Source organism: Barbus barbus (genome assembly GCF_936440315.1).
Source record: "Barbus barbus genome assembly, chromosome: 28".
Taxonomy (NCBI): Eukaryota; Metazoa; Chordata; class Actinopteri; order Cypriniformes; family Cyprinidae; genus Barbus; species Barbus barbus.
In genome coordinates this window covers 29,298,919-29,324,676 of record NC_136756.1, presented here as the reverse complement: position 1 = coordinate 29,324,676, position 25,758 = coordinate 29,298,919, and the positions used below count along the sequence as shown (strand labels likewise).

Sequence of the window (25,758 nt, the reverse complement as noted above, 5' to 3'; positions counted from 1 at the left end):
AATAATAAACAATTATTAAAAGTGTAGTTCACCCACCCGAAAATGAACATTTTGTCATAATTTACTCACCCTGATGGTCTAAAAGAGTATGTGTAATACATTTTATGCTGAATCAAACTAAATATTTATTGCTGAAGCTACTTTTTGACATTTTGATCATTAGAATTTTAAAATGCAATCCACAAAAATTAAAATGGAAAACAAAAAAAAATGATGGGGAAATAATAAAACAGATTTCATAGGACACTAACATTATTGTAGTATCACTAGGTTACTTTTACAGTGTGTATTATTTTGAATTACTTTATAGTTTCATGTTTTCATTTGAATTTTAGTTAAAATGTTAGTAATTTTGTTGTTTTTTTAAACATGTCTACTTAGATTTTTTTTCTCAGTTTTAATTCTTATCAAATTAATACATCGTTAAACTAAATGAAAATGAGAAGAGTTGCCTTTCCACTAGCTGAAATAAACTTTTTTGAATTTTTATTTCAGTGAAAGTTTATTTATCATGTTTTTATTTCAAATATCAAGTTTTTTTGTTTTTGTGTGTGTGTGGGGGGCGGGGGGTGTAAATGTTGAAGTAATTTCCAAAACTTTTATATAGAAGTGGCTAATATTTTGTTGTCTCCTCACTTCCAGACGACACCAGTCACGAGGCCGAACCGTCCCGGAGCGACGTGTCGACTTCAGGCCTGCGGCACCAAACGTCGGGGCCCCTGCTGGCCCTGCTGCTGCTCTGCATCTCTGTGTTCCTCACCTTATAGCCCCTCACCGGCCCCTCAAGCAGCCCTCGGGAAACCCCACGCGTCTTGAGATCCACCAGGAACACTTCTGCTGCGCTTTCATTTTATTTTCCAATATTTAAATGGTCCTTCGCTGTCTTTGATTAAGAAAAGTCGATTAGCCGTGCAAAGAAGAAATGCAGATCGCCTGTTTAACCAATCGACTGGCGGCTGGTCGCTGGGGATTGGCTGCTGGGAGGAAGGGGGCGGAGTCTCATATTTGATTTGGGTCCATTGGGAGCGAGTCGCTCTTTTGTGGGTAATTAGAGAATGCGTTAAGAAACGCTCTGTGAGAACTGAAGGTTTTTAGCTGGGTTAACAGACATAAACATCAACCCGAGTTCACCGGCTCTGCTGTTAGCGATATTATATACATACACAAAGACTCTTGCCTTTCGTCCTTCGTCTGCCTTCCCTTAACAAATTGCAGAATCCATCGGAGGAAACTTCTTTCCCAATCACAGGAAGACGTTGGTTAGTCTGTATTGGTTAGTCTGAATTTGGATTTGAATCTCTACTGCAATTCGAGGGACTTGTCTTAGTAGACCACACCACTAAAAACAATGATTTTGTATTTTGTAAGATAAACTTAACTGCAACATAAATATCTATATTTTTCCTATGACCTTTTATCAATTGATATGAGATATCAACATTAACGGATCATGGAAATTCTTTTCTTGTCATAACTGTGTGTCCGACTCTATTAGGAACCAAATAAGGAAAGGGGCTCCGCACGATGTTTTCCTCTTTTACATGAGTGGAAAAAATAAGCATTTGTTTGAATAGGCCTTATACTGTACACTATACTAATATCTCCTGGAAGTGCTTCGAGTTCAGCGTTTCCATCGGGGAAATAAAGTTTCGTTTCATTTGTTGATTTCATTAATGCATTTGTTTGTTCTGTAGCTGTTAATCGGTGCAGTTCTCGTTTAATATGCTGATGCGACATACGCAAGACATTAGAACATGGGCATTTTTCTCCTCCCGAAGCCTTATACGATAGACAGAGGAACCGATGGGTGAATCTCACCAAACCTGACTCACATTTCACCACAGAATCAAAAAAAAAAAAATTCTATTCTGCACAAACAAAATTAAGCATATTTTAGGACGAATTAATGTTTGTTTGTTTTTGCATCCTTTTTAAATAAATATAATTTTATATATAAAATTCAATTTTAAATGTTTGTAATTATAATATAAAATATAAATAGAATTTCTTTCTATTCGGTTCTATTTTATTTTAATCATTGTTACGTCCCTCAGCCATTAATTGTGGTACATCTAGGGATATTATTAGACATAACATACAGGAATTATGTGTGCGTGTCAAAAAATTACAAAAAAAAGTATATTATGCAAAATATTATGCGTTGTGTGTTCATTAGAATTAAAAACAATTATGTAATATTTTTTTTAAATTACATATGAATATATATATATAAAAAAATGACTACATTACATCTTTAAATTATTACATTTTAAATTAAAATTTAGTTCAGTGTCACAAAAATCACACACTTCACCATTAAATTATGTATTTATTTATCATAGTACCTTTTAAATATTTGATTATTAAGATATAAAAATCTCACGTAATCAGTAAATCAGTTACAATAATCAAAAGTCAGTTATGCTTTACAATAAGGTCTCATTTGTTGAAAAATACAATGCATTGGATTTCTTACAGCATTTATAAATCTGTTAATGTTAAATACCGTTGTTCATGTTAGTTATGTTCATATTAGGTCATGTTATGTTGAAATGAACATTATCTAAGACTCATAAATGCTGCAGTATTGCTACATTTATATTTCTTAATTTAGCAGACACATTAAATCAAATCGACTTACAATAGAGGAAATAAATGCAACCCTGATTGTAAAGTACAGTACATTGAGAGGAATGGAAATTACAGAATAAAACACGCAAAAGGCTTCATTTTCTTTATGAAAAAATAATTTTGTGCAGTGAAATGTGATGCGGATGTGTTTTTGTGAGATTCACCCAAACCGTAGTTTGCCTGGTTACTCGCTCCGTCACTGTTTCCGTTCAAGAGCCGTAATGAGCTTCAACACGAGCTCACACTGAGAGACAGGAGATTTCTGATGGGAGAAGTCTTATTCCTGACGATAAACAATACTGTGGACTTTCAAACAGTTGCCAATTGGATAATGGTTTCTGCCTTTCTGACTCTCATAAGCCTGTTTGGTTCTGCTAGTCCTGTTTGTTTTTGTCAGAAGCTCGGCTTTGCCACATCAGGACTCGAGGAAACACACCATATGTGCTCCGTTTTATGGTTTACATTAGAAACCATGAGAGAAACTTTTGAAAAAAATCAGCTTCAGTAGTATTTGTATCATTTGTACTCCAATTATTACCATTAATACCACGCTTTGTACACACTTTGAACTGGGAAACAGAATCAGCTTATTAAATGGATACCGTGTATCCTAAAGTAGTCAAAAATATAACATTATAGTGTTAGAATAATACTTGTTTTTTGTACCTTTCTGGAGGACGAGGAAAAATAGACACGTCATAAAACCTTAATTATTATAATTCAGCATCACTGTTATTTGTTATTATGGATACCACATTAAATGTTATGATCAAAATGTGTTGTACATATTGTTTGATATTAAGGTATTAATTTGATTCACATGTCTTTTCTAAAAAAAAAAAAAAAGAGTGCAAAAAGTGAAACGTTGGGATGTTTGCATTTAACAAACGCAGCCAATCAGAGGCCACCTTTGAACTGCGGTCTGAAGCCCTGAGCGAATAGGAACGCTTCATCTGTTTTTAAAGGTTTTTGGTTTTCCACGAGGATCCGACGGATCAGATGGATGGAGTTCAAAGGTGCAGCGTTTGTTCAGATGATGCTGTGTTTGCCGGACTGTCTGTGATTTTAACGGAAGGAACTTGCTGGTTTCATAACGTGGCATGTGCATGGACTTGATAATGAAAAAACATGTTAAATAAAGTGTTCTTTTGGCTGTTTTCACCTCTTCTTTTCTCGACACGTTCGTGTGTGCTGTAGTTCCACTGAAATGAGAAGGTTACGCAGGAGAGTGCTGTAGTTTTGCACAAAGCGCTTTGGCTAACAGCATATAGCACTGCTTTAGAATGTTTCTAGAGATGTTTGTTTATTTGTTTGTTTTCAATGATTTTGCGAATAAATCATCAGTCATGAGTTCTCGTCAACCGAGCGCCGCAGACTGACTCTCTGTCAGCGTCGAGAAACATTCAGAGTTTAAGAGTGGGAATCTGTTCAGTTTGTGTGTGAATTTGAACTGAAACAGGATGTTGAATTGAAATTATAAACACAGGAGGAGGACATTTCTGAATTCCATTTAAAAAAAATATATATATATATTATATATATATATATAAAATATCTTTTTTTTTTTTTGCCAAGATTTATTAATAAAATTTGAAATTTGTATGGTATGAGCTACAACCTTGTGTACTAATAATAAGCTTGTGTCAGAAAACATTATAATGCATTAACTGGCTTTAATTAATTTTATGGTTCATAAAACTCCATAAAACATTGTATATCATTCAAAAAAATTAAAACTTTAGGTTTATTGTAATATTTCATTCATAGTTACATTTAGTTTTAAAATGTAATCCAGTATTTTATAGTGTTTTATAGTTTTAATTTGTTACTATTATTTTATGTATATTTATAACAATAAATTATAACTATATATATATATATATATATATATATATATACTGTATATATATATATATATATATATATATATACTGTATATATATATACACACACACACACACACGCACACATTATTATTATAAATAGAAAATAATGTATAAAATAAAAAAATACTATAAAATACTTGACTTACATTTTTTAAAACTAAATATATTTGAAAACTAAATACAAAAAAAAACCATCTATCTACTTTTTATGATATAAAATGTTTATGGGTACTAAAAAATAAAATTGGAAAAAACATTTTATTATTACTTAATATGAACTTTTATGAACCATGAAATGAATCAAAGCCATTTAAAATCAATGCATCATGTTTTCTGACACAAAGTTGTAGCTCACACCATACAATTGTTCCATTTCATTAATACATGCAAAATATATTTTTGTTTTATTCGATTTCTATAATATAAAATGTGCATGGGTAATTCATACTGAAAAATGAAGTGTATTATTTACTTTGAAACTGTTCTTAATTTCTTTGTATTTAATTTTTTTTTGTACTTGAAATGTCAATTCTGCGTCCTGTTTGCAGCTCAGTTCCACTTCTATTCTGAATTCTGTTCGACTCTCTACAGACTGCAGTCATTCTAGTCTTAGTGATGGAGTTTTACACATGCCTTAGTCAACACACTCCTAACAAACACAAGAGATCCCACTGGTGTGTGTGTGTGTGTGTGTGTGTGTGTTGATTCAGATCTCACTCACTCCTGTACTTCTGATGACACTAGTTCTGCTCTTTTCATTTTCTCTTCTGCATCTCTGGGGGCTGTATTTGATTTTCTCCACTGTACAAACAGGAAAAAGCTTTTGGAAAAAAAGAAAGAAAAAAATCTAAGGTCTGTATTTGTATATACACATGTCTGAACAACTATAAATAATAATTAAAGAAAAAAAAATGTATTGCTTGGCTGGTTTATTGTGCTTGTTTATTCGGGGCAAGTTGTCACACTCCTATGAATATTTCTCAGGGTAGATTTATATAATTCTTAATTTATATAATTTATAAAAATATAATTGTTTATATTTTTGGTGTATGACACGAACATTGAAATTTTTACTACAAAATAGCTTTTGAATATTTTTATTACATTAATGACCATGAAGAAATGCATTAATCTCAGTGGAAACTTGCTGTCAATTTGAGAATATGATTATTTGACATAAAACTATCTATCAATGAAATGTAAAAAATAGAAAAGCAGGAAAAGTTAATATATAACATAAGGAGCGCTGTAATGATCTCCATTAGGACTCTTAGACTCACTGACAGATTCAAGCGATTTAGTCACTTCAGCTCAGTGAAAAGATCACAAATCATCTTATTAATGGATTATATGAATGAAAGCTCGAGTTGAATTGTCTAAATAAATTCTCAATACTTTTCATGACATGAATAATAGACCATTTGGATCATGCTCCATGTATACCACACTTTCAAGATAATGGCTTTTTTTTTTTTACATTTTCTCATTTAATTTGAAAAGTTGAACCATTGAAAAATGAATCACTGTGAGTTCATTTTGATGAGGCCTGTATAAATGTGAACAATGGGTACTGATAAAGACTAAAAGAAATGCTCCCACTGGAATCATTTAGTCAGAAAAGCATGAAGAAAAACTGCACAGTAAGCATGCATATTCATTTTAACAAAAGCTAAATGAAGTAGAACTGATTTTATTGGAGCTCATTAAAATGTAATAATGGGGACATGAAAATGTCTAATATTTCAAGAAAAAAAAAGCCACAAATAAATTCATGCTTTGTTAAAGTTATTATGGTACACAGTAAAGGTATTAAGGCAATTGCATTCATATAGCACAAAGATCATTTAAAGTGCATTACATAAAAGCGATTAAACAATTTATAGTAATAAAAAGTACATAGTTATTAAAAATTCAGTAATAAATTGATACAGTGCAATCATCAGGACGCTGCAAAGTTGCTCATGCCACATACCATCTAATGCCATATAACAGTTTTTTCATGCATTGGTCAGTTTTGAAATATTGAGCTATTTGACTTTTCATAATATGTTTCAGACTATGGGAAAGAAAACATCTCAAAATGCACATTTATACGTCTATTTTAATGTATTTATTTTCGTCTGTAGATTTCAATTACATTAAAGGCCATTTTCTCAAAATGAGTTTTATCTCCACTTCAGCAGCACTTACATACACCAACATTTACAGTTTTATTCCTAAATATATTCTGAAGATTTTTACTGTAGGGTTTGTTCATTTATCACTCGCCTGGTTTTATACAACATTTTATTCCTAAACACAGTGAAATTTCATTTCGTCTGTCTATTGAGAGTATTTTCTGATTTATAAAGCGATAAAAAGAGAAATCAAAAATTCCTTATTTAAAAACCTTTGACTCTAATCTGTCAACAAAATCAAACAAGAATTTTGAACCAATGTTCATATTTCTGTCCTGCACATTTTAGCAAATGTTGGCGTATTTAATTAGATAATGCCTTATTTGCATATTTAAACATAACATTTCAGAAAATGTGATCAATTAACTGAAAAAGATTATATAAATGTTTTACCCTATTCACCTGGGGTGTTTCACCTTAACATGAAGGAATGTTTGATAGAGAAAATTCTATACTGAATTTTGCATGTTCAGAAGAGATAGTTTTTAGAGTTATAGAGTTTTTAGCTCTATTCCCTAAAGTAATGCATCAGCAGTCAACTTACACACTGGACACTTGAGAAGGTTAATGTTGATGGACTGGTAAAGATGAACAGGGTTTATCAGTTTAGTCTGAAGACATCATTAGGTAGCGAGGCGTAGAGCGTCTCTCGGGCTCTATGACCGCGGGTCATAAATTTGATTCTAATGATTTTGTCATTCCATTCAAACAATAACTCTCCAGCACACGCTTTTATTTGACCGCTGATTTATGCCTTTAATACTTTGATGGCAAAAATAGTTTAACTCCACTCCGTAATGATGCGGGGAATGAAATATTGTCTCAATTCATTTTTCAGATTTAATTAGTTTATTTTATAACGCTATCCGTCAGCATTGTGGAGATATATACGAGGAATATATGACGGAGCAGAACATATTGAGAGGAATATGTTATACAGTTGGCTTCCTGTGAAATAAATGTTTGAATTATTCATGAGCCCTTCATAACTTTAATCATATTCTTAGGCTTGTTATATTTTATACCAAGCCTTAAACCTTAATTTGAAATCACCAATGTCATATTTTAAAAAATGTATTAGATAATTGTCTAAATGACCTCTCATTTAAAACAATTCACTTTATGTCATTTATCAGTAACACTTTACAATAAGGGTACATGAATAATCATGTACTAATGCCTAAATTAATACTTAATTCATCACATACTAATGATTATTAAAAGAGTTAACTAATTATGAACTATCCTTAACTGCGACTGGAGTCATACGGATGTATTAAAAAAAATGTAATAAAATAATCTTTAACTGAAATACAATTTTTTTTTTTAAATGTATAAAATAGGCCAAGGCAATATTTCTCATTTTCATTTTGTTTAACTTGATGTATAAAATAACAACCAAAAATTAATACATTTTTAAATATTTAAACAAAAAATACTGATAAATTGACAAAAACACTGCAAAATTACTAAAACTTTAACTAAAGCGGTAACACTTTACAATAAGGTGTATTAGTTAACAACATTAGTTAACATGAACTAAGAATGAACAAATCTTCTACAGCATTTATTAATCTTAGTTAATGTTAATTTCAGCATTTGCTAATGCATTGTTAAAATCACAAGTTGTGTTTGATAACATTAGTTAATGCACTGTGAACTAACATGAATAAACCTGAATAAACTCATAAATGAACAACTAACATTAACAAATATGAATAAATAGTGTAATAAATGCATTGTTCATGTTAGGAAATACATTAACTAATGTTAACAAATGACACCTTATTGTAAAGTGTTACCACTAAAGCTAAAATGAAAACACAAAATGTAAAAATAAAAACTATATTAATAAATTACTATTTAAGAACTATAATATATCAATGATACTAAAAGTAACTCTGGTTGTAACATCCTAAACAATTTTGTAAGTTGGTTTAATAGATTTCGTAAAGTAAATGCAGATGCAAGCTGTCACAATACTGAACATGACTACACCAACACAACACTTCTGGGGCTAAACAACTCAACAACAGCAACACACAATATTACGGTGAAACATAAACCTTTATGAAGACCAAAGCAATAATGTTAATGCTGAGATTAGATCATTCGGGCTAATAAAGCACCAATGCACGCGCTTCATCAAACGCCAGCTGATCTTGGCCGCTTTCATTAGCACAAATTCAGCGCAGATGGAGAGATGTAAGTTATGATGGGGATTTTACATAACATGTGAATCTTACCCAAAAGTCTGTCATATGGAGTGGTTTGCCGTCTGTGTTGGGAGGATAAGAAAACACCAGCCAGGACTTTCACGGTAATGAAAAGATGAGAACAGAGAACTGATTTATTACTTCATTTTTATTTTTCTTGTATCTTTTTTTGTTTCTTGGTGATATTTTATTATTATTTTTTTTATTATTTTTTTTACTTATCTTGCAAATGCTTTGACAATACACGTGCTATTAAACTTAACTGAAACTGAATTGAGAGTCCGAGTCTGTATTTTAGTAACACGACACATCAAAACATTAATTAAAATTAAAATAAAACAATAAATCTCATTTCATTTATCAGTATGAATTCCCCAGTATTTTCTATCATACAAAAAGTGTTTAAAGGGGTCATATGTCAATGCAAAAAATAACAACTGTGTATTTGGTGTAATGCAATGTGTTTACGTCGTTAAAAAAAGCATTATTTTCCATATACTGTTGCTATTATTGCCCTGCCTTTCTGAAACATGCCGATTTTTACAAAGCTCATTGTTCTGAAAAGCGCACTGTGCTCTGATTGGCCAGCTATCCAGTGCGTTGTGATTGGCCGAATACCTCAAGCAGTGACGGAAATGTTACGCCCCTTACCATATTTGGAAACACACAGCGTCTCCACGACAACAATACTACAAGAATAAAAGTGATGGTATTTTTCTTTGCGTAAACATTTGGGCGGTGTTATGCAAATCTTCCCACACAGTGATGTAGATTTGTGGGGGCGTGTTTAAATGAGGCGTTTTAGGAAGGCGTGGACGAGTCTTAACCTTTAGAAAGAATATCGCTTTGGGTCACATGGACTATTTCACCGATGTCCTTGCTACGTTTCTGAGCCTTGATTGTGTTAGTACCCTTGCTGTCTATGGAGGCTCAGAGAGCTCTCGGATTTCATCAAGAATATCTTAGTGTTCGGAAGATTAACCCTCTGGGGTCTAAGGGTGTTTTGGGGGCCAGGAGAAGTTTTGATATACCCTGACATTTGTGCTTTTTTTCTAGTCTAAGCCTAATAACACTGTAAACAGCACAAAGTGGGCTAAAATAATATGTTTGCAGCATTTATGTACATGATTGTGTTTTTTGAGAAAGCAACGTTTATGCGTGGTTAGTGAAAAACTACAATTTTGAAGTCACTGAAATAAGGCCATAAAACACATACAGAACATTAGTTTACAAGACTTTTGAGAACTGGATCTTGTAGTCTAGAGTTTTTGGTTCAAAATAATATGAAAATCATCTTGTTTTCTTGACTCAGAAAACAATATATTGATTTAAATTTTCTAAGTCACTTTTTGAGTAAAAAGGGTCTATGCGAGAAGGCGTCAACCTTCACATTCACACCTGAGAAGACAAAGGCCCTTATAATGAGCCATTCAGTCAGGTATGTGACTGAGAGGGAAGAGTTACAAGAACAAATATGAGGACAAAATAAATTTATATATTTTTTGTTTGTAGTTTATTTAGAATATATTTAGCTATCACACAAAATAACTTGAGATTTACTTGTGAGTGCAGAACATTTTATTAGGAACAATGAAAGCTGACTTTTTAGTATCATTACTCCAGTCACACAATCCTTCAAAAATCATTCTAATATTCTGATTTGCTGCTCAAAAAAACTAATTATCATTATTATTATTATTATTATGTTGAAAACAGCTGAGAATATATATCTATTTTTTTTTTGATGAATAGAAAGTTCAGAAGAACAGCATCGTTTGTAACATGATGTCTTTATCATCACTTGTGTACTAAATAAAAGTTTTAATTCGTATATATACTGACTCCAAGCTTTTGAACCTAGCATTTTCATAGTGTATATTGTTTATGTGCTCTGAAGGAAAAAGAAAAAGAAAAAAAAAAAAAACACACATTTTGAAATTCTGGGTTATTTCTCTCAGCAGATCTTCTTCCAGAAACAGAAAGTAGCCGAGATGAACTTGTTTGTTTACGTGGAGGCCATGTGGTCTTACAGATTAGAATGACATTAGGGTGAGTAATTAATGACAGAATTTTCATTTTTGGGTGAACTATCCCTTTAACAAGCCATTAGTAGATATTAGTTTATGGGTAGTTAATAACGAGTTAGGGCCCCTCAAAGTCATGACATAATGATACGTTAACAAATCATCAAATTAAATACAACAACAATGTACATCAAACAACGATAGAAGTTATTTATAGATCTTTTATTTTTTACATCATTAAAGCTGTAGTCCATAATCATTTTGGGGGTGAACTATCCCTTTAAGACCAAATTTCTGTGCCACATACCTTATTTGTGACCGACCTCGGAGAGGTCAAAGGTTCAGAAGGTCACGGATGACAGCAGCGGTGAGGTGAAGACTGAAGTGATTATTCAGGGAGTCTGCGGGTTTTGAATTTCACCTTCAGGATACAAAGAGAGCTCTTCACCGCACAGCCTTCAAGAACTAATGTGAGATAAAAGCAGAATCATGTGTGACTAAAGCATCGGTGAGCTGCTGCGAAAGGCTTACAGCAGATTACAACATTTATTAGCTTTACTTTTTCAAAGAGCAACTCCATCTCAAACACCCTTATCAAGCATATCATCATATCAAGGCATCAAACCAAATTTTACATGAAACTTTCCACCCTGACTTGTGCTCATATTTGTGTCTGGCACGGACGAACAGATTTCTGAATTTAAAGAAATCAAATCTTGGGAAGGCTTTTCAGGTTTTTCTAAATCCAATGAAATGCCATCAATGAAATCTAAATGTCTTGAGGCTTTACAGGAAAGCGTAGGAAACAAGATCTGGAATAGCAATTAGTGTTTAATCATGACCTTAATAACAAATATTTGGGTCAATTCTCTTTACCTACAAATGAATTACCTGCAGAAATCTCCAATTTATCCTATAGATGCTGCTTTATTGCAAGTAGCTAAACAACATAGTGTAATATATTTTCTTATTTTTTATTTTACTCATACATTTTATTTATATTTCACTTCATTCTATCTATCTATCTATCTATCTATCTATCTATCTATCTATCTATCTATCTATCTATCTATCTATCTATCTATCTATCTATCTATCTATCTATCTATCTATCCATCCATCCATCCATCCATCCATCCATCCATCCATCCATCCATCCATCCATCCATCCATCCATCCATCCATCCATCCATCCATCCATCCATCCATCCATCCATCCATCCATCTTATTTTGCTTTGTTTAATTTTACTTAGTTTAGTTACCATTTATTTAATTTCATGTAATGTTTTTTTTTTTTTTTTTTTTCGTTGACTATAATAACCCTGATATAAACAAACAATATACACACATCTATAGCAAATATATAGCTTTCAAACCTAAAATTTATTAAAATAAATTAATATCAAATAAATGAGAAAATGTTACTTTGGCAACAAGCTAAAATAAAAAGTTTTATATTTTATTTTAATTTATTTCATTTTTGTTTTTACTCCATCATATAATATAATTCATAAGCAAGTGTGAATCTGTCTTCAAACTGCACATTTTGATATTACATAACATCTAAATGACCCATTAGACAAGGCTTTGTAAAGTCATCATTCATGAATATTTCTCCTCTAGTTTTTTCTCTAAAACAAAGAGAAAAATGGTGGTGTTTTCCATCCATGCGTCTCTAACCTACACTCTTGCCCATGATCAGAATGAAGCTCGACAGTCATTGTAAATGTGGCACATTTATTTAAAAACTCCCCTAAAATCAGACCCACTAATTGTAAAGCACTGAACTGCTCATCAGTCACTAGAGCAAGTCTGTAATTGCATCAAGTTTCTCTGCTTTGCCAGCGTGAGGCCTGAAACACACACAGTCTTCTCACGAGACGACGGATCCAGCAGATCCTGATAAAACACGAGTCGTGAAGTTTTACTAAAGGCTGCGGTGGGTGACGATGATTTTTCATTGAGTGCTGCAGCATGAGCTGTGTGTGGTATAATGAAAAACAGCCTGCGTTTACAGAGTCCTAATCCATAATGAATACGAGAGAAATAGAAAAATGACTGGAAACCATTAGAGTACCAGCCTTATAAAGAGTTTGTTTTATGTTTCTCCATTTTTCTCAGCACTGAATATTCACTCACTCTGCATTCATTCCAATTCCAAATATTCAGTTTATTGCAATTATCTGTTTATTGAATATTGCATTAAAAAGTGATATGCAATTATTTTGAATTAGCCTAATCTATTATTTTAACTTTAATTCAAGATAACTGCATGTCACTTTAAAAAATGCAATAGTTGCAATAAACAAAAAACCTATGAATATTTGGGATTGTAATAAACGCACATAGATTGAATAAAAAATAAAAAAAATATTAAAATTAATTACATTTATGTTCATTAATCTAACAGAGTTATTTTAGTATAATTAAGATACTATTATATTTTTTAATGAATTTTCATTTTTGTATATTCTATTGTCATTTTATTTTTTTTACTTTTATTAAGTTTTGTTTTTGTTTTCATTACTACATAGCATTAAACAATAAAAATGAGAAATGTTGGCAACTAGCTAAAATAAGGTTTTTTAGATTTTATTTCAGTACAATTTTATTTTAAATAAAACTTTTGTATTATTTATTACTAGTTTGATTTAATTTAATTTAATTTTAGTATAATAGCAAAATTTAAAATTTAAAATATGACAGATTACAGGGTTATTAATAGTTATAATAACCCTGTAATCTATCACATTTTTTATATAATTATTTTTGGGGAGGTCATTTTTATTGTTTTTTTGACGTCTATATAGTTATGTCTATTCAGTTTTAGTTATTTCAGTACATCACTAAATGTTTTTTTTAAATGGTGTTTTATGGTGAAATTTGTAAGCATTTTATTTTATGGTAACTAATGATCTGTTAAGCATTATATAATGTTTGTTAATGATTTGTTAATGTAACACTATAAAGTGCAACCTACTTTTTTTGCAACTTGGCTGCACTGCCACCAGTCGCCTCCTGAAATCTCCAGCTCTGATTGAAAATGAATGACTTCCAGTCACTTTGTCACTGTAAATAGCTGTCTGTCAGTGTGAGACGCTCGTTCATTTTCAAAGCGAGCAGGTGATCGGCGGCGACGTGAGCAGCAGCGACTCTTGGCAATGAGAAAGAGTTGTGACCTGCATGGGTTTAACTGACCAGCAGCTCTGGGTCACCTTTGTTCACTGCTGTATCTCACTGCAATTAATGCAAACAGAGCTCCTTCTCTTTTTCAACACGTCGCATGCACTTTATTTGTGTGCTGTTTAATGCAATTAAGAGCTCTTCTACAGTATAGAGTTATTTCAGTATGCAAACTAACACTTGACTGAAGCACAGAGTTAATGTCCTGTAGTTTCAGGAGAGTAGTTGTAATTATGCAGTTTTTTATGCAGTATAAACTCGCTTTATTTTGACCCATTTTTCAGAAAACCAGTTTTGTTATATTACAATTTTGTTTCTCAAGACAAAACAAGACAAAAATACAAAGTAAGAAATAACTTACAGCTTATGTTTTTATATACACTATATTGCCAAAAGTATTGGGTCACCCCCTTCTAATGAACATGTTTGACTACTTTAAGATTTGTACTCATAGAAATGACTAATGTTTAAGCATATAATGATATTCTAGAGAATTCTGAATTTCAGTCAGGTTTCAGGCCTCACCATAGAACAGAAACTGCACTTGTTAAAAGTACAAATGACTTGCTTCTTGCTTCAGACCAAGGCTGCATCTCATTGCTAGTATTACTTGATCTTAGTGCTGCGTTCGACACTATAGACCATGACATAGTCATAGATCGATTACAAAACTATACTGGTATTCAAGGGCAGGCTTTAAGATGGTTTAGATCCTACCTGTCTGATCGCTACCACTTTGTTCATTTAAATGGGGAGTCATCTCAATTATCACCAGTAAAGTATGGAGTACCACAAGGATCTGTCCTAGGTCCTCTGCTATTTTCAATATACATGTTGCCTCTTGGTAATATTATTAGAAAATACGGGATTAGTTTTCATTGTTATGCTGATGATACTCCACTATATATCTCAACAAGACCAGAGGAAACTTCTAAACTATCTAAGCTAATAGATTGTGTAAAAAATGTAAAAGATTGGATGACCAAACATTTCCTCCTATTAAATTAAGATAAGACAGAGATATTACTTATTGGACCAAGCATTCACATAATGCATCTTATAATCTTGTACTGCAGTTATATCTGATCAAATGTACATTATTATTATTCTTTAGCTTGGGTTGAACAAATCATTTTTGCTTAGATGGAACAGCAGCTACGCTAATTATATCTCTATTTGCTTCTCTGTTGATTAACATCCCATGGTAACTAGGAATTATAGAAGCTTCAGTCTGGATCCAACCCTTAAAGGATCTGACAACATACAGAATTACCATATTTTGCCACAAGTTAAATATATTAAGGTTCTGTAATATATAAATATATTGTGGAAACTTAATTTCCTGTAGAGCTGCTTTTCAATGATTTGTATCGTAAAAAGCGCTATACAAAATAAACTTGAACTTGAACTAATGACTTGTACAGACACTATAAGGACAAAAATATTGGGACACCCCCTTCTTTAGAACAGAAAAAGGCCCTAACAAAACTGTGGCAACAAAGATGGAAGCATAATTCACGTATTTAAAAATTGTATTTCCATCTGTGTTGCAACAGTTTTGGACGTGTCTAAAGTGACAGCACCCTTATGTACAAGTCATTGGTGTTTGGTGATGAGTTTTTGGCTCAAGGTCTGCATATAAAGTCACACCAGAGGTGTTCAGCTGGGATCAGGACTTGTCTTTCTGCAGACCAGTCAAGTTCTTCCACACTGACTCAATCAATCATGTCTTTTTGAACCGTGTCTTATACACAGAGGCACTGTCATGTTAGAATAGAAAAGGGTTCTGTCCAAACTGTTGCTATACAATTAGAAGCACACAATTCCCTAGAATATCATTATATGCTTAAACATTAAGATTTGTACTCATAGAAATTACTAAAGTAGTCAAACATGTTCATTTGAAGGGGGTGCCAATACTTTTGGCAATATAGTGTAGGTGTGTATATATTGTATATTGGCACCAGGGTTATTCAGGTTAACTAAAACAATAAATAAAAAAAATAATTGCTTGAAATGTTAACTGAAAAAAATAAAAAAATAAATGTTTTATTTTATTATTTTATTTCAGCTAGTTCTTTTTTTTTTTTTTTGTCAAACTCAATTTTAACACATTTCTTAGAAAACAAGACTTAATATAATTTCATTTTGCTCTTTCACTAAATGTATCTTGATTTAACAATGTTTACATATTTGTACAGGAAAAGAAGTCTGAGGAAAAGTCATTTTTTTGCAGTGTAACTAGACAAACAGCATTGGATCAACACACTAAAGCTCCCAAATGGCGACTCGACTTCATCAGATAAGAAAGGGGGAAAAGCAAAGGAAAGAGAAAAAACAGAGCACTTGCCTGACCAAATCTTCCATTAGATAATGAAAACGCTCTGACAGGCCACATGAATGGCAGTAAATTCAGAGCCCACCCTTTCCAGCTATTTGTTCATCTGTTGTCATGGCAGTAATGTGTGTTTGATTACTGATGGCCTGAGTTATAATGAATAGGAATGTGATCTTCTCTATTCCATATGATTCGGTGGTCAGAAAACATGTTGTGTCCTGGAGCTCCTAATGTCTCTCATGCCTTATTATTGCAGCACGAGGTGAAGCACTTAAGGTGCTCTTGTGCGCTCGCTCTCCGCTGAGCTCTCTGAGTGGCGGCTAATGAATTTTAGAGTGTTTTTTAAATAGTTTCCCTCCTTTCATCTGTGCATGTACCTGTGGAGTGCAGGGAAAAGATTTCCATCCACTTCATTTTGTCTCAAAGACGAGCTTCAGGGCAAAATCGAAGCCAGTGAAAACCTGCAGTCGCAACATCACAGAGTACTGTACTCCTAAAACCGATAAAAATGTAAAGATCTGGAAGGGTTTTCTTCAGTAAACAGCACTATTACAATAGATCCTGTAGCATTTGTGCTGGTTCTACTCTCAAAGGTTTGGGGGTCAGTAGGATTTTTAACGTTTTAGTGAAGTCTCTTCTGCTCACCAAGGCTGTATTTATTTGATAAATGTTTTTTTTTCTTTTATTTCTTTTAATTTTTTCTTTAAGTTTTATTTTAAATAAAATAATTTTTTATGGTTATGGATTTTTATGGTTTTACTTAGCTATTAGTTAACTATTTAATAACCCTGATGCTGATTTGCTGCTCAAGGAACATTTGTGATTATTATCAATGCTGACATTGCCACAGTTCTTCTGGATTGAGTCTGTCTCAATTTGTTCTGTTTCTTCATGTCATTCCAGACAGACTGGATGATGATCAGATCAGATCTCTGTGTGGAGCAAACAAGAATCAAATGGCAAAATGAATGTTTGGACATGTAAACTGATATTATACTGACACACTACAGCAAAACATACAAATAACTGACTTAAAGGGGTCATATGATAAAGAACATTATTTGGTGTATTTGGTGTAAATGCAATGCGTTTACATGGTTCGAGGTTCAAAAAACACATTTTCCACATACTGTACATTATTCTTACTCCTCTATGCTCTGCCTTTCTGAAACGTGTAGATTTTTACAAAGCTCATCGTTCTGAGAAGGGAGGCGTGCTCTGATTGGCCAGATATCCAGTGCATTGTGATTGGCCAAATACCTCAAGCGTGAGACGGAAATGATACGCCCCTTACTGTATTGTGAAGCAGTGTCCCGGCGTGACAACACAAAAACAATAAAACCCATTATAAAGGAGGTATTGGTTGCATCCAGCGAGGACATAATTACTGATTATAATGACTTATATGGTCTTTTTACGCGTTGCGCTGCGTAAACATAACACCATGTCTGCATTTGTGATCGTAGAAACGCCAAACAAGCAGTACTCTACATTGCTCAAAACTCGCATTTGAATAGTCAGTAGCAAATTCTTTAAATATCAAAACATACTTACAGGCTGTCTGAGTCAGAAGCGCCAGACTGTCCTTGCAATGTTGGAATTGCCCCACTTTATAGTGTTCACATCACAGCCATTCATACTGTTTATAGGCTACTCTCTCCCAAGTTCAGGAAACAGTCCTCCATAAAATGCGCTGCACACACTCTAATATTTGGGTTGAACTGTTCTGGAACAGTGTTGTAAATACTTTTGTAAGCCCAAACAAAGTACTTTCGCTTTCACAATGAAAACACAGCGTCTCCATGACATGGCGCCGGCGGCAGCAACAATACTACAGCCAGAATAATAGTTCCGTCTTCTTTCTTTGCATGTACGTTTTGGGCGGTGTTATGCAAATCTTCCCACACCGTGACGTAGACATGGGGGCGTGTTGAAATGAGCCGTTTTAGGAGGGCGTGGTCGAGTCTTAACGTTTATAAAGAATATCTCTTTGGGTTTGAGACTTACTTTACCCATCTTATCTATGCACAAACAGCTTGTAACGCTCCAAACACAAAGGAAAACATGAAATCGCATCACATGACCCTTTTAAAACCATTTTTAGCTGGTGAAAATCCTACTGTTCTAATAATTTTGGCCACCCCTGTCTAAATATTTCATAAACTTGATACAGTAACAAACAGGCAGCAATACATCACCTAGTAACCACCAACAACATCATAGCAACACACTAAAATATCTTTAGAACACCTTTCCAACTTAGTAACATTCTAGCAACCACCCAAACACCCTAGCAACGCTATGGCAACCACCCACAAAACATCACAAAGTGTTTACATACTGTCCAATCCACAATACTTGCTCTAAAAGTAACTGAGTGTCATCCAGAGGCTTATAAAAACATTGCATTGTTTATGGTCATGAATCTGGTGTTTTAATCACTCACCTGCTTCATCTCAACATGGACGTTTCTCCACTCACACACTGTCCAGACCTGACAAAAACAGCAAAGACCTCTGATGTTACATTTGCATGTGCATAATAAACACTAGCGAGGCAACTAGTAAACACGAGTAGCTGTGCAAGGCCTTTGAGAACATGTGCAACTCTGCAGAAACTCTCCTTTTGTTCTTTATTCATGGGTCTTTACAAGAGCCTCTCCTCTCCCTTCATCCGTCTTCACTAAACAGCCAATTTGGTGTTTTGAGGTTTGAGTCCGAGTCTCATTCCGCTGGTTTCCACACAACATCTTACACACCATTCTTCACACACTCTCGCCAGCCCCCAGCGCAACACGGGTCAACTTCAAAAGACGCCCGACGCACTGAGGGAAAAGACCCTCGGGGCAGAAGGAACAAGAAGGAATTGATAAAGGAGACAACACACTATAAAGGGGCCAGAACAGGCAGCCAGACTTAAAGGACACACAGAGAGAGTGAATACAAATGACTGCAGAGCTGGAAAAACAGTCAGTGCCAACAAACCCTCTCCAGAAACACTGGAGAACCGAGCGAGAGACACCGACTCACGATTTATGCCTCTTTCTCACACGAAGCTGCTGCTAATCGCATTTCATGTGTGTCATCGATTCAGTGTTCAAAAAGTTTAACCACATAAAGCCTGACATATGAACAATCACATTTTTTGAAATGGAACAGTTTACTGAACTTTCAGACGTATGTTTTAACACATGAAAAATACATCTACTAAAAAACGTATTTTAAATACATTTATTTCATGCTAAGTATGCTACAAATACATTTACATATTTATGTACTTAACACTGTAAAAATACCCTGCAATTGTACTTTTAGTATATTAAATGGGTATACTAAAAAATCTGTTACATTGGAGCAACTAATTTTGTACTTAATGCACTTTAATTGTGTGGAAGTAATGCTGAAGTCCAATTAAAGACATACTGCATATTTGATTGTGCTAAAGCGGAACAATTGCGAGTATACTTCAAGTACACTTTAAATGTCTTGCATTTATATTATTCAAAGATCATACAATCCTGACATTAAAACACATTTAAGGCTTAATATTAAGAAATGTGCATTGTGCACAAGTAGTGCTCTAAATAAAGTTTAATTATAATTTTTATATCAGTAAGTCTCAAGCAATCAGTAAATGTTAATAGATTTGAACTATACTTGGTATGAAATAACTGTCTTAGGACAACTTTAATTAACTTTTTTGATCCATTTCAAATGTTGATTACTGTATTTTAAATCCTTTTTTTTTTTTTTTTTACTAGGCTACGAAACAATAAAATGCTTTAAATGTTCAGAGAACGATTAAGAAATTTAAAAGTGTTTTAAAATTTTACTGGATAAAAACTATCAATCAGACAACCGAAAGCATGGAGTAAATAGCGTAACAGCAAAGAAATGACAGAGGTTACTGTTAAAATTGAGATCTCATAAAATGCCTGTATGTTTTTCTAGCAATCATGACGGGATGTGCAGCAAACACTCTGACTCATTTATCAGCTCTGTATTTAAATTTTTAGGTATGCATTACACGCCGCCCACTATGAATCAATGCCTGGAGCCAGAACAGCGATGTAATTAGTTTGATCAGGTGTTGCTGGACCGGACACCTGCGATGCACGTCCAGCTCGATGGCCTTTCCTCTTAATTAGCAGTTCTGCCAATTTAGCGCTCGCTGCAAATGTCATGATGTTGTGGATTGAGGGGATCTAATCCAATTATTGTCATTTACATATACATTTCAACAATTTAGCTGAATAAGAGAGATGAAATAACGGAATCCTGCAACCACAAATCGACTTAAAGCTGAAATTACAGACTGCATCAATTAAGCAGTCAGCTCTCAATGGGTTTTTTTTTTACCTTGTACACGGTTAACTTCCTCTCAAACGCTCATTTTTCTGTCTGTTTTAGACAGAACAGCATGAAATGAAGCAATGCTCTCTTGATTTCCAGGACAAACTCTAATTACAGAATGTAGATGTGCTGATTATCAGATGCATTCATCAACAGTTTGGTTTGATCTAGTGCTGCTGGCATTTTATGGTGAATGTTTTATAGTACAAAATAAATTATTGAATCTTTAAAGTCAATTTCACTTTTTCAAAATTAAAAGAAAAAACTATTAATTCATTCATAAAGAAAATAAAGTATATTTAAGCATGTTTTTTGCATTATGCCTTGTGATATTATTTTCATAATTAACAAAAAAAAAGTCATAATAGCTTCATGCAATCAAGGTTTTATTTTCAGTTACAATAATAATTTGCCTAAAAATGCAACTCAAAAGTTTTAAAGGACCTACAAATAGGACTCAAGATATTTTACAAGATAAAATAAAATATAAAATAATAAATACTGTTGTTATTGTTGTTAAAGTATAAATTTAAAGAAGTATATCCGTTTATTTTATTTATTTTTAAGCATTTATTTATTTATTTATTTGGCAATCACTTTATTTTTTATTTTTTTTTATTTATTTATTTATATATTTATCAAGCAGTTATTGCATTTATTTATTAGGCATTCATTTTATTTATTTATTTGGTATCCAATGTGTTAATTACTTAATTTAAACGGTAAATTACAGTCTTTTATTACACATTCACTGCATTCATTTATTAGGCATTCACTGCATTCATTCTTTCTCAATCGTATCCATCCATCCATCCATCAGCACACAGATGAGCTCAAAGCTCCAGACATCTGTATTTCAGATTTCACCGGCTCTTTAACACGTCTGATGACTGGACGTCCAACACTATAACCTGTATTTCAGAGAAGTCCATTTCTCGACAAATACACTTTGTCACATTTCACATATAAAGCGACATTAATGCCTGGAATGGATTCGTCTCAGATGAATAATGTCCTCAGGCCTACAGATGTTTGGTTTTATAAGTGCAATCAAGGTGAACTCGTCTGATTATGGAGGGATTCTGTGACATTGCTTCAGGTGGTCAAACATGAGTAAGTGAAACTGTGAAATGCAATTTTTCAATTTCCTCCAGAAGTGGAAATGGATAGTGTTGTCATAAATCATATGGTTTTGCTCTCTGGAAGAAATAGCTTATGAAACAGAAAAATGTAGACTGTAAACAGTGAAAATGTGATTTATGCAACTTTTTACTTGATCTGATATTAGATTTGTTTTAACTTTGTCGTCATCTTGTAGTGATCAAGTACAGAAGCAATGAAACCAGTGTAACCTAATCTAGTCAAATATTTGTTTAGTTGTTTTAAACTACTGTTGTAGATATTGCAGACTTTTGTGAATCTTGCCAATAGTTAATGCAATAATTTAATGCTGGTTTAGACTAAAAAAGGTTGCAGGTAGCAATAATAGCAAATAAAGATCTATTTGAGATACGAGGAGAAGCTCTGGATGGTGAATTTCAATTTAAAGGAATAGTTCATCCAAAAATGACAATTTGCTGAATATGTACTCATCCTCAGGCCATCCAAGACCAGGATGAGTTTGTTTCTTCATCAGATTTGGAGAAATGTGTCTCTTCAGCAGTGGATGCTCTGGGTGCCGTCAGAATGAGAGTCCAAACAGCTGATAAAAACATCACAATAATCCACACCACTCCAGTCTTAACTTAAATACCATAGAGTCCATAATCCATAATATCTCTTCCTCCAGTGAAAAAGTGCATTTCCTGTTGTCTCTCACATCAAAATCCAGCGACATATTTGTTTAGAGCTGTTTTGATCTGTCCAGATTTCTCTCCTGATTCAGACCAGAACACTTTTTCACTGGAGGAAGCGTTATTATGGATTATAGACTGGTTAAAAGCATCTTAATGCTGGATGTGTTTCATCTTTTGTCTTCTCCAGATGTTAACTGATGGACTGGAGTGGTGTGGATTATTGTGATGTTTTTATCAGACTCTCATTCTGACGGCACCCATTCACTGCAGAGCATCCATTGCTGAGACACTGATGCAGAGACACATTTCTACAAACCTGATGAAGAAACAAACTCATCCTAATCTTGGTTGGCCTAAAACTGAATAAACTTTCAGCAAATATTCATTTTTAGGTTATCTATTCCTTTAATGTTGACTCACTTTAATGTTTTTATTCAAAGAAACTACATGCCATAATTATTTTCTCTTTTATTGCATTTTCTTTCCTCCGATGCCAAGTCGTAGACAAATAAGCTTTTGTCTCAAAATGTAGAAAAGCTCCCACAATGAGGTTCTGGTTGGGAATAAAGTGTGTTTGACAGTTAACAAGTACATGCCCAGAGACTCGCCAGTCGCCACCCACGTCATGTTTTTCAGCAGAGCCTAATTGTTGAAATGTGTTATTCATTATAGATAATACTGCACCTCCCAAACCACAGCAACCACTCAGAGAAATAAGATGCCTTCAGCTTGTGTAGTGCAGGTTATTTGGCAAAGGCCTGGGGTTTGGAGTAACAGGGGAATGGATGTGTCACAAGACGTCTCAAGTGGACGTTTTAAAAGTCTGAAAGTGGATAGGGGCACAAATGCGTTTGGAGCAAGACGAGGGCAGTCTGTTCACACGTGTCGAGGGTCACAGAGTCAATGAAGTTCAAGTGAGTCCTTAAGATGAAGCAGCATTTTCTTACAAAGTTCTCCTCAAATGTGAATGCTAATGTTGTTTAACGTTATTTATTGATGGGATTTTGTTCGCAGGGGACTGTACAAATGTATATGCCTTCCAGAATGAGCAAAATATGCTTTTCGATTCCTTATCAACAAGTGAAAAATCTGTTCTATCTATCATAATGTTTAAGTGTCTCACATTCATTGTCTTACAAAATATCCAGCAGGATGGGAAGAAATCAGAGCACTGAATGTAAGCTAACAGCAGCATGGTACGCTGTGGGCAGGACAGGACATGAACTCATTGAAACTGGACAGCAAGAAAAGGAGGTCTGTGATCCCTAGACATTACTGGGGGTTTTGCAGAAACCTTTTTCCACTTCAGCCTCATACTTTCCCAGAATATGTCAATCGTCATTAACAGCGAATGAGGGATTGAAACCTGCTTCAGTCTCTGGTGCAAAGCTAACCTTCAGAACGGCTGTGGAGATCCAGTGAAAGATTTCTATCATCGGCAGAAACTACAGTATGATCCCGAGGACACGCACCTCTTCATTTAATCAGGGCTATTTAGGGGCCAGGAAAAGATGGACGATGACTGCGCCACCTACTGGTCAGAAAATAAATCGAAATAAAATGTTAAATATTCAATAATAATAATAATAATAAATTGGTCTCTTCTTCAACTACTGTTGGTAAAAAAATAAAAAAAATAAAATATATATATATATTAAGAAAAGATCTGTGAAAAAAAACTATTAAAAATGGAAAAGAAATAAAGAAAAAATTAATTGTACTGATAAATTGATAGATTGAAATGTGAATTCCAAATAAATAAATGCACAGAATGCCTAATAAATTAAAGACGGATGATGATTGCTCCACTTACTGGTCAGAAAATAAATCTAAATAAAAAAATTAAGATCTAAAAAACAAAACAAAAAACAAAAAAGTGTCTCTTTAACTGCTTTTGGTAAAAATTTTATATATTTATTTATTTATTTAAGAAAGAAAATCTGTGAATGATTAAAAAAAACTAAATATTAAAAATAGCAAACAAATGAATAAATAAAAACAATAATCAATTGAACTGATAAATTGAAAAGTGAATTCCAAATAAATAAATGCACAGAATGTCTAATAATTAAATAATGTAGTGAAAACTAAATGAATGAATGAATGAATGAATTCCAAATAAATAAATGCACAGAATGCCTAAAATAAATCATGCAGTAAATGTCAAATAAATAATTAATGGTAACAAAATAGGCAGCGAACAAATAAATGCAGTTAATGTTAAAACATAAATTGAATGATGCCTAATAAATAAATAAATAAACTAGCTGAATGCCTAATAAATAAATAAACAAATAAATAAAGGGAATATTAAAAACAAACAAATAAAGTGAATGCCAAATAAATAAATTTTATTAAACAAGAATTTTTATTATAAATATTTTTTAGTCCAACAACAAACGTTTTCCAGAATGAGAAAATGTTACTTTAAAAAAAATGCAAGAAAAATCAACCGATGATTCCAGCGTAATTTATTTTGCCTGCCTGTGATTTTATCAATGATCAAAACCAAATTGTGTTTTCTTGTTCTCTTCTATAACTGCTTTTGACGATTTTAATACATGCAAATTCAGATGAAATTTTATTGGAATGGATTTAGATTGCAAAATAAATGGGGTGCGCTCAATTGAAATAGTTTATAAAAAAAAACATGAGTAACACTTTTGTTCTCTTGATTTGGCCTAATTAGGATGTTACCTTGAGAAAATGCATGATTGGTCTCAGGAATGCAGACGTATAAATCAAGCAGGAGATCTAACGCTATTCATAAAAGTCCCTGGCAGAGCGTTTTATCTGAGTATGTGGTTGTTTTCCCCCATCATAATTCTTTCGCGCAAAGCAAAAAATGTTCCTCGGCTCCATTGAGTCATCAAATAACAGGCGTCTGTAAAGCAAGACTCCATATTCCTGAAGCCAACGTATATGGACAATAGATTCAGCCTTCTGCATTCGGCTCCATCTATTCCCCTCATCAATCCTGTGATTTATAACACCGAAAGGTTAGATGCTGTCTTTCCACGGTTTTAAATGAATGGCTCACTTTGCAATTAAATCTTTCTCTCCTTCTCTTCCTGTGCACTTTTCCATGAATCGAGAGGGAGGCCTGGATCGCTCCCAGTGTCGAAGGCCAAGAGAACGAATGTATTTTTATTGG

The 25,758-nt window shown here is 33.4% G+C and overlaps 2 protein-coding genes across 3 annotated transcripts in view; one reads left to right on the top strand and one right to left on the bottom strand.

The window, feature by feature from the left end:
- efna5b (ephrin-A5b) overlaps positions 1–1,848 on the top strand; it is a 115,578-nt gene extending 113,730 nt beyond the window's left edge. For both annotated transcript variants that reach the window (XM_079383290.1, XM_079383289.1), the window contains one exon: positions 643–1,848. In XM_079383290.1, coding sequence (XP_079239416.1) covers positions 643–767 — 125 coding nt within the window. In that variant the 3' untranslated portion in view covers positions 768–1,848. The remainder of the gene's footprint in view (positions 1–642) is intronic.
- The window catches only part of LOC306848635 (synaptic plasticity regulator PANTS-like), an 806,624-nt gene that overhangs the window by 100,501 nt on the left and 680,365 nt on the right, over positions 1–25,758 (bottom strand). The gene's annotated exons all lie outside the window — the stretch shown is intronic.